The 16,051-nt window shown below is 36.7% G+C and overlaps 3 protein-coding genes across 3 annotated transcripts; 1 reads left to right on the plus strand and 2 right to left on the minus strand.

Moving 5' to 3' along the window:
• The first annotated feature begins 67 nt into the window (after positions 1 to 67).
• LOC100264876 (pentatricopeptide repeat-containing protein At4g14820) lies at positions 68 to 3,018 on the plus strand. The gene is made up of 2 exons (XM_002278726.4): positions 68 to 1,024; positions 1,343 to 3,018. Exons 1-2 carry the CDS (start codon positions 435 to 437, stop codon positions 2,934 to 2,936), a joined length of 2,184 nt encoding a protein of 727 aa, XP_002278762.1. The 5' UTR covers positions 68 to 434; the 3' UTR covers positions 2,937 to 3,018.
• A 1,693-nt stretch (positions 3,019 to 4,711) lies between these two features.
• Positions 4,712 to 6,311, minus strand: LOC100259691 (uncharacterized). Its single transcript, XM_002278746.4, has 3 exons — positions 5,591 to 6,311; positions 5,310 to 5,459; positions 4,712 to 5,149 (listed from the first exon to the last, which is right to left on the minus strand). Exons 1-3 carry the CDS (start codon positions 6,275 to 6,277, stop codon positions 4,862 to 4,864), a joined length of 1,125 nt encoding a protein of 374 aa, XP_002278782.2. The 5' UTR covers positions 6,278 to 6,311; the 3' UTR covers positions 4,712 to 4,861.
• Positions 6,312 to 10,157: 3,846 nt separating this feature from the next.
• LOC100251046 (uncharacterized) lies at positions 10,158 to 10,950 on the minus strand. Its single transcript, XM_002282701.4, has one exon. It carries the CDS (start codon positions 10,646 to 10,648, stop codon positions 10,286 to 10,288), a length of 363 nt encoding a protein of 120 aa, XP_002282737.1. The 5' UTR covers positions 10,649 to 10,950; the 3' UTR covers positions 10,158 to 10,285.
• Positions 10,951 to 16,051: the final 5,101 nt, after the last annotated feature.

Genomic DNA, 16,051 nt, shown 5'->3' on the forward strand with positions numbered 1-16,051 from the left:
AAACTATTTTGAATTTTTTTTTTTAATTAGAAAAGTAATTTCCTCTGTTTCTGTACAAAATTAGTTGTTTTGGTTTGGAAAAAGGTCTTTATTTTTTATTTTATTTTTTTTTTTTCTTAAAAACAAAAATAAAAATACTTTGAAAATAATAATAAAAAGGCGGCTAAACAACCAAACCTAAACTACAAATAATTTTCAAATTTTTGGAGAACTTTCCATAAATTTGTGGCTGTTTTTTGATATAAAAATTGTTCAAATGTTAGACGTGAAAAGGGTGTTTTTGTTGGGAAGAAAAGGTGGCTTTCAGTTTCAGCCCTCCATATGCTTGTGGAAACGACTCAATCAGTTTTTTAACGGTATTTCCCTCCATTTCTTCCAAGTTTCCGACCCCTAAACCCTTCCAGCGCCACGCCACCCCGCCCCCCACAACAACCATGTCGCAGACTGCCTTAGCACTCCCTCCTAACCCAAACCCCGCCACACCCACCACCCTCCACAGCCACCACACCCTCTTCTCAGCTCTCTCCTCCGCTACCTCTCTTACCCACCTTAAACAAGTCCACGCCCAAATCCTTCGATCCAAACTTGACCGCTCCACCTCACTCCTCGTCAAACTCGTCATCTCCTCCTGCGCTCTCTCCTCCAGCCTCGACTACGCTCTCTCTGTCTTCAACCTCATTCCCAAGCCCGAAACTCACCTCTGCAACCGCTTCCTGCGCGAGCTGTCGAGGAGTGAGGAGCCGGAGAAAACTCTTTTGGTGTACGAGAGAATGAGGACGCAAGGATTGGCCGTGGACAGGTTCAGCTTTCCGCCCCTCTTGAAAGCATTGTCGAGAGTGAAGTCTCTGGTTGAAGGGCTGGAGATTCATGGATTGGCTGCTAAGTTGGGGTTTGACTCGGACCCCTTTGTTCAAACTGGTTTGGTACGAATGTACGCGGCTTGTGGGCGGATTGCAGAGGCGAGGTTGATGTTTGATAAAATGTTCCACCGGGATGTTGTCACATGGAGCATTATGATTGACGGGTATGGTAATTGATGGTTTATCTTCTCAATTATATTAATTGAATTCCTTTTACCTTTTTTTTTTTTTCCATTTGTATGTGAAGTACATAAATCTGTTTGATTGCTGAGAAAACTAAGGAAATCTGAATTTGACATTTTCTGTTGTTTAGTGCCTTACAAAAGGAAAAGAAAAAAGGGTCAATATCATGTTGAAGACTTGCTTAACTCGAGTTTCATGACCTGGAACATGGAAGATATAAGGATTTTATGTCTGCTTTTTGACTTTTGTTCTCCATTGAATTGAATGCTCTTTATTGATAGTATATTGTTTACAAACAGATATTGTCAGAGTGGCCTTTTCAATGATGCTTTGCTGCTATTTGAAGAGATGAAGAACTATAATGTGGAGCCTGATGAGATGATGCTTTCTACAGTTCTTTCTGCTTGTGGCCGTGCTGGAAATTTAAGTTATGGGAAAATGATCCATGATTTCATTATGGAGAATAATATTGTGGTTGATCCTCATTTGCAGAGTGCTCTTGTCACCATGTATGCAAGTTGTGGCTCCATGGATTTGGCTCTGAATTTATTTGAGAAGATGACACCAAAAAACCTTGTTGCTTCAACTGCTATGGTTACTGGGTATTCAAAACTTGGACAGATTGAAAATGCTCGCTCAGTTTTCAATCAAATGGTTAAAAAGGACTTGGTCTGTTGGAGTGCTATGATATCTGGTTATGCTGAGAGTGATAGTCCTCAAGAAGCTCTTAATTTGTTCAATGAAATGCAATCTTTGGGAATAAAACCTGATCAAGTTACCATGTTGAGTGTTATCACAGCTTGTGCTCATCTTGGTGCATTGGATCAAGCCAAATGGATCCATTTATTTGTTGATAAGAATGGTTTTGGGGGAGCTTTGCCTATTAACAATGCCCTTATTGAAATGTATGCCAAATGTGGGAGTTTGGAGAGAGCAAGAAGAATTTTTGATAAGATGCCCAGAAAAAATGTGATATCCTGGACCTGCATGATCAGTGCCTTTGCCATGCATGGGGATGCCGGTAGTGCATTGAGGTTCTTCCATCAAATGGAAGATGAAAATATTGAACCCAATGGGATTACATTTGTTGGTGTACTTTATGCTTGTAGCCATGCAGGATTGGTTGAGGAGGGTCGCAAGATCTTTTACTCAATGATTAATGAGCACAACATCACCCCAAAACATGTGCACTATGGTTGCATGGTAGATCTCTTTGGCCGTGCTAATCTCCTTAGAGAAGCCCTTGAGCTTGTAGAGGCTATGCCTTTGGCACCAAATGTTATCATCTGGGGATCTTTGATGGCTGCTTGCCGAGTCCATGGTGAGATTGAATTAGGAGAATTTGCAGCAAAAAGGCTTCTTGAGCTAGATCCAGATCATGATGGGGCTCATGTGTTCTTGTCAAACATCTATGCCAAAGCAAGGAGATGGGAGGATGTTGGACAAGTGAGGAAATTGATGAAACATAAAGGGATTTCTAAGGAAAGAGGATGCAGTAGATTTGAACTGAACAATGAGATACATGAGTTTTTGGTGGCAGATAGGAGTCATAAACATGCAGATGAGATATATGAAAAGCTATATGAGGTGGTTAGCAAGTTGAAGCTGGTTGGTTATTCTCCAAATACCTGTAGCATTTTGGTTGATTTAGAAGAAGAAGAAAAAAAGGAAGTGGTTCTATGGCACAGTGAGAAGTTGGCACTTTGTTATGGGCTTATGAGGGATGGAACAGGGTCTTGCATACGTATAATTAAGAATCTTAGGGTCTGTGAGGACTGCCATACCTTTATTAAGTTGGCATCAAAGGTGTATGAAAGAGAGATTGTTGTCAGAGATAGGACTAGGTTTCACCATTACAAAGATGGTGTATGTTCTTGTAAAGATTATTGGTAACTATATATGTATTTCCATTAAATAATAACCCTCTAATGACTAATAATAGTGAGAAGCACGAGCTCTTTTTAGTTAAACAAAATTTGTGTGCATTAGAAGAAATTCAAGCTTGAAAATTTGATCCAGTTCTCCATATTGATACAGAAAATGGCACTACCTAAATTAGTGCTTAGGTAGCTTGCTTATCATTGATAGATTGATGTGCTATTATTTGGTGTGTCAATGCATCTGCGCATCAAATTATTTTTCTTCAATGATTATTTAATTTTGGTGGTTTCTTTGCTAAGAGAAAAAGTGCAGGTAATAGAATCTTTAACCATCCAGAATGGGGATGATGGCTTTTGGTTTTCCCTGGCATACCAAGTTTCTTTTGCCATCTCCATTCCATCAGCTATCTGTTTCCTTTAGGTGCTCAACCTTGTCTTTCTTCACTTTCCTACGCGATTTAAGATGCCTTTCAACACCATTTTTTTCTACTTGGTCATTTTTCTTTCTACTGCTTTGTTCATGTTGTTAGATTTTCCCGTATTTCCCTGTCTTCCACATGATTGCCTAAATTTGCTGCTTGTATAATTTATAAATGCTTTATGTTTGGTCCCCGAAAAATTTGAGGGAATGAAAATAGAAAAAAAATAAAAAGTGAAGGAAAATAAAAAAAAATGGATTCAAAGTTAATAAATTATTTTTATATGTTTTTTCAAATTTATTTCACTTACTTCCATCCATATATAATAATTAACTAATTTTAAAATGTATAAATTTTTTAATTAAGTTTAGTTATATTTGATTTTTTTTTCACATTTTTCATAATAAAACCAAACGTAAGAAAAACATTTTTTTTAGTAATTTTTTTCTTTCTATAATACTTTTTTTTTTTTTTTGATAAGTAAAGAGAAGTATATTAAAATGAAAGAGGAGACACCAAACTAGTGCCCTCTAAGTATATAGGGAGTATACAAAAACAGCCCACCGACACTAAACCAAGGAAGCGGGAAGAAACCCCTACCTTTAACTAGAGCCTAGCCACTCAAAAAAGCTTTTTCTTTCTATAATACTTTCCTAGAATCAAATATAGTCTTAGCTTTCATTTCATCCTTTATCTTCAAGTAAGCCTCTTTGATACATGCTACCATGAGTGTGTTGCAATTCCCTTTACCTGCTTCTTGAGCTTTTAAGGCTAGCATGTTTTTTCCAAGCTCAAAGAAGTTTAAAACACTGTTTATTTTAATCTGTTTCTGCTCTCTAGGTTGCATGTTCCACAAGTCCAGTTGGTCTTGTAGAAAGCCACATTACATGCTGACCCCTGTGAGTGTTGCTCCCTGTTATGTGTTTCGTTTCTTCAAGATTGCCGTTCATGCTGATCCACAACCACAAGGTACCGAATCTCAATTCTCTGTGTCATTTCCCGGCATCCTAGTCTTTTTATCAATTAGTTTTGGTCAGGCACACAGAGGAAGACAAATAAATTGGAAACTGGCTCCTTAACTATAAAGTAGCATATAGGCTTGTGGGAAACAACAAACGTGATACTCACAAGCAGAAAAGCTTCTCGAGGTAGACCTTTTATTCCCTCTGTTTGAAGGGTTGGGATCAAATTGAAACATGCAAGTCATTGGTATTGTGGTTTAAGCAGATTTAAGACTGGAGTGAGGTTCAGGCCAGCAAAACTAACCAGTAAGGAGAGCCAATGTTACAGTGCATGAATTTATCAGCTTATATAAGTTGATGCTGAAACATCAGAACCTGGAACAAGTTTGATTTTCTTAAACCTTGAATCATTAAAAAAGCAGTGCAGTAATTTAAATCAAAAGCTTCTTACATTGTCAAAAAGAAGAGAGAGGAAAAAATTCAGAAGTTCTCACAAGGAATGAGAAGTGAAAATTGGCTGAGAAAGGACAAAACCCATCTAATATCCGTAAGTTTGATTATGTTGGGATTCTGTCACTCTCTTTTGCTGTAAAATCACTGTACTTGATTTCAAAAACAGACAACACCCAGAACTCCTGCTTCATCCTTTCAACCATTCTACACATCCAGAATCTCAAGAACTCAAGTGCTGCTGAAAACAATCTTGAGCTTTCCAATATAGAGCTCCGACGATACTCAAGAACAAGTGTATTTGGATCTAATTGCACCACAGAAGCACTCCATTTTTTGTGTGTCCAAGAACTGTTTGCCTTTCGAAGCAAATTTCTGATCCTCCCATCTGGCCACTGTTATACCCACAAAAGAAAAGAAAAAGCACCCAATAAATTCAAATTAACTAAAGAGCGTTTCTTCTCTGCATAGAACCAATATTCATTCCCCGATAGTGAAGAACCCATAAATCATCTAATGGGGTTGATTTTTAAGGGAATTGGGGTAGTGGGTTACCTCTGTAACTCTGCCGGATAAAATGGTGAATGATCGAGAGGAAAGTCCGGTGGCGAGCAATCCCGCAGTCTGCAAGGGCCATCCCCAGATGGTAACCTCCTCCGTCACAGATTTGTACAATGTACATCGAGAATTCAATAGCAAACCATCCTGAAGATGCACTAGGCATTAATCCATGTTTTAATTGTTTTTTCCAGCAAATAAATTTCAATATTTTAATCAGCCAAACAAAATTTTATTGTGTAGGGTTTCCAAGGAAGATAAAAATCAAAATAGTATACCTGGCTCACTTCCCACGTAGAATCAATATAGCTGCAGTTTGAAACCTCGCCGCCGACAAAACCCTGCAACTGATTCTGCAGAAATCCCACCTTCTCATTCAAATCTTTCACAACCCAAGATCTCTCACCAACACTCCTCACTATATCCCATGACAATTCAGGCCTTAAAACCCTAGAAACCCCCCAAGAAAATCCGAATTCCGCTGCAAAAATCAAGCCAACACCCACGACCAGTCGCCAGAAATAAAGCCCAAATCTCCACACTCTCTTCCTCTTCTTCATCTTCTGCTCCAAACTCACTCTTGCAGTGGACCTAACAGCCGGAGACAAGGAAGTCTTACTGGTACCCGATTCCGGGGTCGACATAACGGAAGAATTGAAGGAAACCGGGGTTCTTTCCACCGTTTTGGGAGCGGAAAGCTTGGTGAGGGTGCTTCTTTGAATGCTGGCAGGCAAGAGGTCAAGGGTGGCACTGATGCTGTCCAGACACATTTCACAGTTACAGTTGGCATCCTTTCGGCATCCGGGGAAGTAGCAGCTGTCTCGGGTTTCGGACCGTTCCTCCGCCATAGTAGTGGTGGTGGTAGTGCTCGATTTTGCAGTGGATGATGTTGGGAGGACTGTTTTCATGGTTGGGGTTGTGCAGAGCCTCATCTGGGCATGGTCTTTTTTTTTCTCTTTCGGCATCTTGTGTTAAATGGGGGAGACATGGTTTTTGAAATTTGAATTTCCAACGGTCACATCGGAAATACTTTTGAGTCTTTTGACTCATTTTTCACAGGTTATCAAGGTTAGGTTTTTTTGGATGACAAAAATACCCCTGCACCTTCTTTTTATTATTACCTTCCTATAATATAGTTGTTCCCTAGGTCACTAGACGGGCAAAACACAAAACCATTTTGGAACCTAGAACATATATTTGATAAAATTTGGAAAGAAAATGGTTTTTAAAAAACTTATTTTGAAAATAATTTATTTTTAAAATATATTTAACGTATTTCCAATTTTTTTTATAGCATTTTGAGTAATAATTGAAAATAGAAAAATGCTTTAGAAAATTTTACATTGTACATAAATGTGCAATACCTTTACGAATAAAAAAAAATTAGTTTCTATATTTGGGTTTGAAGATAAAATTTTGCTCCTAAAAGCAATTGAAAGTATTTTTAAGATTTATTTTCAAAAATCATTTTTTAATAATTTGTTTTAAAAACTTTATGAAAAAAGCCCACAACTATCATCCATATGTATCCTCAAGGCGTCATATGTAGTATTAGGTCATTGGTATGGGGCAAAATGCCTCAATAAATTGAAGGGACCATTTTTCCAATTGTTTGTTCTCAGTGTCACTTTCATAAATTCATTGCACCTATTTGTAGGTTTTTATAGATTTAGGACATTTATGTGTTTCCGCAAAGATTTAGTATCATCCTTGTAATAATTAGATTTTGAAGGACTCAATATATATTCTATAATATATATACGAATCAATGATATGTTAAAATTCGTAAAAAGTTCAAAATGCATGAAGTAACCAAATCCTTGAAAGATTTGAAATGTATTCAGCAAATAACTCTTTAAAAGATCAACATGATCTAAGCACTGATTGAAAATTTCATCACATTCTCAATAAGTCATGATAATAATATGCTTTAGGAATCATGTCCTTGTATGGATTAAAGTGGAGGTTAGTAATTATTGCAATCTTATTGAGTCTTAAAGAGTTCATAAGAATGATTAATTATCTAATGAAAAAATTTGAAATGAAAGATCTTAGAAAAAAAAAATTATGTTTTACCTTGTAACTCGAACATTTTTTTAAATGAGACGTTAGTCTCTTAGTAACCATTCCTTAAGTTCTCCAATGTAGTTCGTTCGCTTGAAGTGAAAAATGATATTTTTTTTGTTTTAAAGAAGATTACTAAGAACTACTTGGTTCACAAGTACCTTTATCTTAATACTATTGGTGCATTGATATATTTTACAAATTCTAAATGATTAAGTATAACATTGTTTGTCAATTAGCTTGCAAGATGTAGTTCTGCATCAACTTGAAGATATTGAAATCAAGTCAAACATGTATTACGATATCTTTATGGAACTACTGACATATGTTTATTTTATTTGAAAAGAATAAAATCTAAGTTGTTTGGATATGCGGATGTTGGCTATGTTTTAGAACTCAACAAATCTCAATTTCAAACAAAATATGCATTTATCTATGGTAGTGCAATAATATCATATAGATCGAGCGGTGAAATAAGACTAGTCACCTCTTCAAATCATTCAAAGATATTCTTAATTCATAAAACAAATTGTAAACATGTATAGCTAAGCTTAATGATCCAATATATTTGGAAATCACATGGACTATCCTTTATCAAGGATAATGCTATCAAATTATATGAAAAAAATGTTCCTTGTATTGCACAAATTAAAAGAGGATTTATAAAAGATGATAGAACTAATCATATTTTCCTCAAATTATTTGGTACTCACAAGCTCTAAGAAAATGATGAAATTGATGTTCAACCAATCTTATTATTTGATAATCTAGCAAGTCTATTCACAAAAGCATTATCATCAACTATATTAAAAATGTTAAGATATAACATTGTAATGCAAAAATTAAGAAATCTACTAATTGAAGTATTGGAGAAAGTATAATCATATTTATACGAGAAGGAGAATATTGACATAGATATACTACAGTTTTTTTTTTTCTTCTGCTTTTAGGTTTTGTCGTTTTGGGTTTTACTGACAAAATTTTCAATGAGACAATTTATATCATACATGAACGTATAACACCTTTATAGGAGAATAAGTCAAAAAAATTATTCTTCATATTTGAGTTCTAACATTAAATTTTGTTCCATAAGGCTTCATACGGGATATTAGGTCACTAATTGGGGGCAAAAGGCATCAATAACTTGAAGGGACCATTTTCCAAATTGTTTGTTCTCATTGTCCCTTTCATAAATTTATTGGAACAATTTATAGATTTCTATAGATTTAGGACATTTATGTGTATGCATAACAAATATAAACCAACTTGTTTTTAAGGGAAACAAGTGTTGTCAGCCTCTCAAATGCAAGTTTCTTTTGTATGATTTTGGTATGAAATTAAGAATACCATCTCAAACAACTTGTGTAGGGAAGACATGTTAGGGTTAAAGTTTGCCAAGTGCCTCTCTTTCCACTCTCCAAAAAGCCTTTTACAACTTATTTCCAAAAATAGGTGGTATCTCTTTCCGATATAGTCCGCGATACATAATTATGTTATGAACGTTGGATTAGAACATGGGAATGAAAAATTAATTAGAACGCGAATAAGAATAAAAAATCATTAGTATAGAAATCAAATCATACAGTAATTAAGATTTTGATTCATCTTTTTTGTATGGATTGTGATTGACATTCATTTCTATCTCACTTTTGTTTCTATTCCTACTTCAAGATGTGTCGAGGCACCGTAAATCATGCATAGATTGTTGCATGGAATCTGAGAGAGGATGGAGACAGATAAGATATGTTCCAATGCCCTCACTGGGCAGGCATCCCCTGAATTCTGATTGGGACTAGGAGAAGAACAATCTCCGTGGAAACTGAATTCCCTCCATTGCACGCCTCACCCAACATTTGGAATCCGATTCCAGATGCTGCAAGACATTGGCACTGAAGGTTTAGGTGGGCTGGACGGATGGCACCACCAAAAACCATGTACTGATAAGTGATAAGTCATGAGGAATGGTTGAGCTGCAAAATGGATCATCAGCATGAGATAATGTTTGACCATGATACTTGAACATTTCGTTTTCTCTTGACACTATTGATTAGGAAAACATGCCAAATTTTGATCCCCACATGGGAAATAATAATAATAATTTCATTTCAAATAATAATGATTTCTTCTTCTCAATTTCTTTCCATCTTGTGGAATTAATTATGATTAGAGGGCCTCTGGTGGGTGAATCCGGAGAGGAATCAGATGAGATCAAGCAAAAGATCAAATGGATTGGACTTGAAGTACTTGAGCACTACTACAAAACCATAGATTTCGAGGCAGAAAGTGTATAATAACAAAGACTTCCCTTTCCCAACCACTCATAATAGTGGGAAAAACAATATTTTAGGGTAAATAATTGAAGCCTATGGCATAATGCGGACCAGTTCTTTCTAGCAAAGTAGGAAGCTGACCCTTTACTGTTTGGTTTTAATATACAAAAGTTGAGATCTTTCTTGATTTTCTGGGGCTTTGGAGAGCAAGTGAGCCAAAAAGAATAAGGAACCCATTTCTTAGCAATGCACTTTTTTCTCTCCTCACTTTTCAAAACACAAATGTTTCAGTTGTTTTCCTCTGAGACAGTTGGAAATCATTGACCCAAGAATAGTATTTGATCCTAAAGATTAGGCGAGAAAAGAGAAGAAAACTAACTAGAATCAAGATAGAAATTAATTAAGAAGCTCAACTTTGGAGAAAGGGAGAAAGTTTATCCTTCTTTGAAGATATTTTTTTCATAGAGAGGAAAAGAAGAGAAAAATTAACACAATCATATGATGAGAGAAATTGCGAGAGAATTAAGGAGAAGTCTGCATTGAAATAACATCATCCTCTGTACAAAGGCAACAATCAAAGACTGTTGATATTATTGCTGGTTGGATCCAAGGAAAATCCTCCTTTCTGTTGATCTCTAACTAGTAAAGGGGGAAAGATGAGTTGTCTCCTACTTGTGATGTGCTAGCTGATCTCGTGTACTTCTTAGAAGCAGATGGAGATGAAGACATGTCACCAGACCTTCTCCTGAGCATCTGCCTCATCCCATCAGCCACCCGAACAGCAGGGTTGGATTTGAATTTGCGACAGAAAGACATGTGAGCTATCACAGCGTCTTCCAAACAATATGGCTTCTTCCCCCTGTTAACTTCATCTCTAACAGCTTCTGAGCACAACCCACATAGCCATTTCCCGTCGAATTTCGCCTTCACCTCGCTGATATACTCCTGGGTGCAATCTTCTTTCAGGCCACAGCACTCACACTTAACCAATTCAATCTCCATTCACTCTTTCCTGACTATGACAGATCTATGAATGGACGAAGTAATCCGCGAATTATAGCTGATTTTATACTTGGAATTGATTGCAGTCATGATGAGAAACTAGAAAACTTTCCCTGCTGTGGCTCCTGGGTATGGTGTGATGGTGTTGTCTTGCCATAAGAAGAGAGGAAGTGCTGGGTGTTGTTGTTTGAGAGGTTTTATGGTTGGGGATTGAAGAAGAGAATTTATAGTAGGGAAAGCTGCCATAATTTCCTCCATGTTCTAAGGGACACGGGGTAGTGAAAAATGAGACAATGTGGTCAGCGGTGTCTCGGGTTTGGCCTTTTCTAGGATTTAAAACTCAACTGATGAAGGGTTAATGAATTGGATTCTCTCTAGTTCCCTCTGTCATCTTGTGTCATTCATAGATTGTAATATTACTTTAGGGTAGTTTTTCTTTAGTGTTTCTTTTGGTTGATAGACAGTTACTTTCGGTTAACATGGTTGAATGGTGTCTTGGCTCACTTGACCTCCCTCTCACCGGCTCCGGCTCTGGCTTCTGGCTTGTTTGTTTGTTTCTCTTGATTCCATGAACGAAGGTTTTGCTATAGTATCAACATCACAACCATACTTTATTGACCAACTTGCCTTGGGTGGTTCAACGGCCAATCAGTGTTTGTTAATAATAACCCTTCAATCTTGGCTGAGTTTGCATAAGAATTTGTAAGAAAAGTGAGTAGTTAACTAATCCAATAACATTTTTCCATAACGCTAATCATTGTTACGATTTCCTACCGCCAATTTCCTGCAATTAACCTATGTTTTTCCTCTCATATTAGACAGTGTTGTTTGGAAGTCAAGGCAGCTATGGGGTCATGGACACATGAGTGTGACACACAAGAAATTTTGGCAACATGACAATGAGGGTTGCAGCTATGTGGTCTTGCAGTGATTTGGGTCTTGATTGCAACTCCACTGACATTTTGTCAACAGAGAAAGTAAGAAGGTATGGCCTTACATGTTTTGTTTATTTTGGTGAACTTTTTTCACGCTCATGGTTTGAAATTTGAGAATTCTCTTATCCTAACTTGTCCCCATTGTCAAATTTTCATGGCGAACCCTTATGGTACTGTGAGCTAGCTAACCATCCCCCTTAATAAAAAGGGAATCAAAATGTTGATCCGATTTTTAGCCAAACTTTCAGGCAAGTTCCCTTTCTCTCTGTGTACAATTCGAACATCACAGGTACATAGATTTTACAGTTAGTACGTAGCCATAATCTCAATGACACTACCACTATGTTAAAAAAAAATTAATATTATCCATTTGCATACTGTGATGTTTGATGTTTGGGAGAAAGGTTTCACCCCAGCTTCCCTTTTCTAAGTCTCTCCCATCTTCTCAACCTCTCCTCCATTTTCTCTGACGTGATCCTGACCTTGTCCTCGCATCAATATAAAAATGAATAGCATCAATTATTAAAAGAAACATGATACACTTAGATTTTCCACATTTTAATTTTTGTCGTTGGTATGGGACTACTTCCATAAGGTTGCTTTCGCCTCTTCTGTAGCTGTCAGTCAAGTTGACTTAACTATTTGTTCTTGATTTTAGCTATAGTAGACCGGAGTAGCAGAGCACTGAGTGACTACAACCCTAGGGGACTCCTCAAAATTGGAACAAAATTATCATCATTTTTTTGTAATGTTATATCCTAGGGTCTAAGGGGTTTTGGTTTTTGGTTTCTTATGGGATGGGAAAGGGCAGTTGTGTATTGGGTACATGCAACACCAATCTCTGAAGGAGAGTATCATAGAGTGGTCGGTCACTATTGATTTACTCCTACAAGCCTCCAATAATTGCATCCTTCATTGACAGAAATGAATTGGCATGCATTAAAGTGAGATACTAACCAACTATATATTAATCACCTTCAAAAGAGTCAAAGAGATGTCATTAAGTATTAGGCATAATGTTGATCACTCATTAATTTGTTTGATCTTTTAGACTGTTCCCACTCAAGAAAATGGCCCACCAGTTGAACAGAAATTCATTGAAAAGCTATGCTTTTTCCATGTGGTCGGACTAATCATCCAACTTCAAAACTTTTGCTAGAAAATCAATTTTCCCGATAAACATGATAACCACGAACTTTCACTTGGAGCCAATTCTCAAAACTTTTTCTATTTTGAGAATCGACTCTTTCCCTATTAAGCATGCACGCTCCGTTACTTTAGATGATGAAGATGTTATTGATTGTGAACCAATATTGAATTATTTAACTATCATAGAAACAATAATTATAAATACCCAAAAGAACCAATCATAATAAAGTAATTATATTAGAGTCGAGTCGTAAGGCTTCTCATTTATTAAAGGCAGACATTTGTACACAACATACAAAATTAGAAAGCGCACAAAATTTTGCTATAAAATGAAAAAGTTTGAACCCCATGTAAGGTCTAATGTGTCAGAGAGGAACGAACAAATTTCATTATACATTACGCCAGAGGAACATGAAATAATGGAAGAACTCGTCGATGAGGACAATGTGTACTTCCAATTTGCAGCCCTGTCCACACGCTGTGAAGATAAAAGCACCCACCCTGGTAGAATGCCCCACTGGACCGCTTGGATCATATATTGGGGATTCGATGATAGTTCATCATGTGAAATTTGAAATCTCAACGAAAACATAAATGAGAGCACGTAAGAAGTCTATAAACGGGGTGGTTACAATCATCCATACACGTGCCCATTTGGTAATGTGACTTGTAAGTATGGCCCCATTTCTTTACGAGTCACAATTTTTTTTCTTTTTCCGTGTGTATTGATTATAGCTACAATTAGTCTTTCACAAAATCATGGATGAATCCAGTGGCCTCACCCACAAATCTATGGGCTTCGGTATTTTAATGCAACAGGACTGACAAAAAGTAGGATTTTTATTCCTTCTACAAAATTTTGCAGCCTGGGATGAATTAAAAGTCAAGGTTGGTTTGAACAATGAACAAAGAACAAAGCACTCAGAGTGCAACCTAAGGGAAGGGGGGTTGGTTTAGCCTAGATGTTGTCTGCCTCCATGTGACCTCTATATACTTTCATAGAGAAAAGTGTCCCATATTCCAAAGCAGGTCCATAGACTCAGTGGCGGAGCATGTGGGGCTGCTAAGCATGATATACCCCAGACACAACCTTGTTTAAAATCTTTGGCCCCATTAACATCTAGTCTATTTCATGCATGGGAACATGGGAATTCGTGTCCGGTAGGTCTCTGGCATTTCCGAGTGGCCACGGCCTGTCCCTGATACGCCTTGAGGGCTAATATAATGGTTTGCAGTATTGAGTAGAAAGGGGAAAGTTTTTGCTGCATCAATTAACTCTTACCTAATTGGCCCAGTCCTTTTCTTCCTAACAATCTTCATTCACTGACAACCATATGGATGTGGTTTTGAATTTTTCTGTTTTCATGAAGGAGCATGTCCCATCCCATTGGATGAGAGGACAAAATGTTCAAGAGCTAGACTTGCAGCCCATGGAAGCATTAATTTGGAGGTCTGTAGAACGTGGGAATGTTGATCCATTGTCTTCTATAGGATTTGAAGGAAAATGGTTCTCACTCTTTAGTCATTACAGAAATTAGATGGGTTCATAGGAGGGCATAGGTTAGTTTCATTGATCACATACTTCAGTATCAAGAAAAAGGTCATTCTAATCATTACTTTGGATAAATTCATTTGAAAAATGATACCGCAATGAAACCAGGTCTAACCATCTATAGAATTTATTATTTATTAATCCATCTGTGTATAAAGTTTGACTTCTTAGCTCTCAAACTCGGCTAAGATGGCATTGGAAAGTGCATTCAAGCCAAGTAGTTTTCCATGGCGAAGCGATCTTTTCCTTTGACAGTGTAGGGAGAATAAAAAATTGAAAAAAGGAAGAAATTTACCAAATTTGGGGCTAGACTTCATTCCTTATCTAGTAAACATCTTGGACACCATCTTATGTCTTTTTCTGTAATAGAGTGTTAACTTTAGCTAACCAATCCCCCATTTTTCAAGTGATTTGTCTGTAAGCTTCTTATGCATAATCATAATCATTACCTACAAGGGTTTTAGGCTTTTAGCTTTATATCCAATGTTCAGAGTCTCAATGATTTCTCACATGGGGTCTTGTTTTGTTCCTCCATTATCATATGCAAGTATGTTAAAAATTTAATGGGGGAGATGCAGTTTTGTATTTAATGCCCTTCACATGGCATCCCACATGCATTCCCTTGCAACTTACCTCCAACCATGATTACCCCCAACCAATCCCTTATCTCCTACCTCAACTCACTATTTGGCTCTTTCCAATTCAACCCATCAATCCAGACTTATTTCCTAATTTTCTTATCATTCATGGTTATTATCAATCTCCAAACAATAACACCAATCAATGAATTAAATTTTGTTAACCCTCCACAAACAAAGAACTGCTTCCTGATTTTCTTATCACCACAACAGTTCTGGTCATTCTAGACTTCAATAATGATAACAATAAAAAAAAAAATACACAAAAATGACTTTAAGAACATGGAGCAATGAAATTAGGCTACAAAAACGCTAGTGGCATTAGCTAAAATATCCCTCTGTTATAATAAAGCAGCATAAGATTAAGCAATAACTTTTGGAGGGCCAGGGTTGTTCTAGGCTTGAAATTATTGCTTATGGAACTTAGTGCATTTTATTAGGTGGGCCATTTTGTTTCATTTTTAATCAGGGTATCCTGTGCACTTTGTGATTAAAATCAGGCTCAATCATTTGGGATTCAACAACTATTTCAACTTCCAACTCCCCCCCATATGAAAGCTTTTGTATGTTGGACACACTGTCTGAACAATGAGAGAGAATCTGACCTAAAAACAAGTCAGGCATGTATGAATAGAAAAAGGGAAGATGGGAATATATGAAAGGAGTAATGGATTGGTTTCGCACTTGGCCTCAGTCCACCAGACCAAGCTTTAAAGTAGGGGTGAGACATTTCAATTCAACATGGTCTCTAGACCTAATAAAGAAGAATGAGCATTAATAAATGATAAAAAAACGTTTACCTTATCCTCTGTTCTCTTTCCAGCTTCATGAATATGCTGATCACAAAAAGGCGACAATCATAACACCTGCTTTATAATGTGAATTTTCCTATTATACTATGGCATTGGAACATAACCATTATATTGCTTTATAATCTAAAAAATGGTGATAGATTTTAGGGCACCCTAAATCTAATAAACGAATTCTCAAATTTAGTTCTCTGCATTGACGTAAATATAATCAGTTCTTAATTTTTCGAAAAAAAAAAAAAACAATAAGATGGAGATCCTTTCATAAAATCAACCATTCTTCTCAATTTTTATTTAGACTTCCTAAAACAAAAAAAAAA

Source organism: Vitis vinifera, chromosome 5 (assembly GCF_030704535.1).
Source record: "Vitis vinifera cultivar Pinot Noir 40024 chromosome 5, ASM3070453v1".
In the NCBI taxonomy this organism is placed as follows: Eukaryota; Viridiplantae; Streptophyta; class Magnoliopsida; order Vitales; family Vitaceae; genus Vitis; species Vitis vinifera.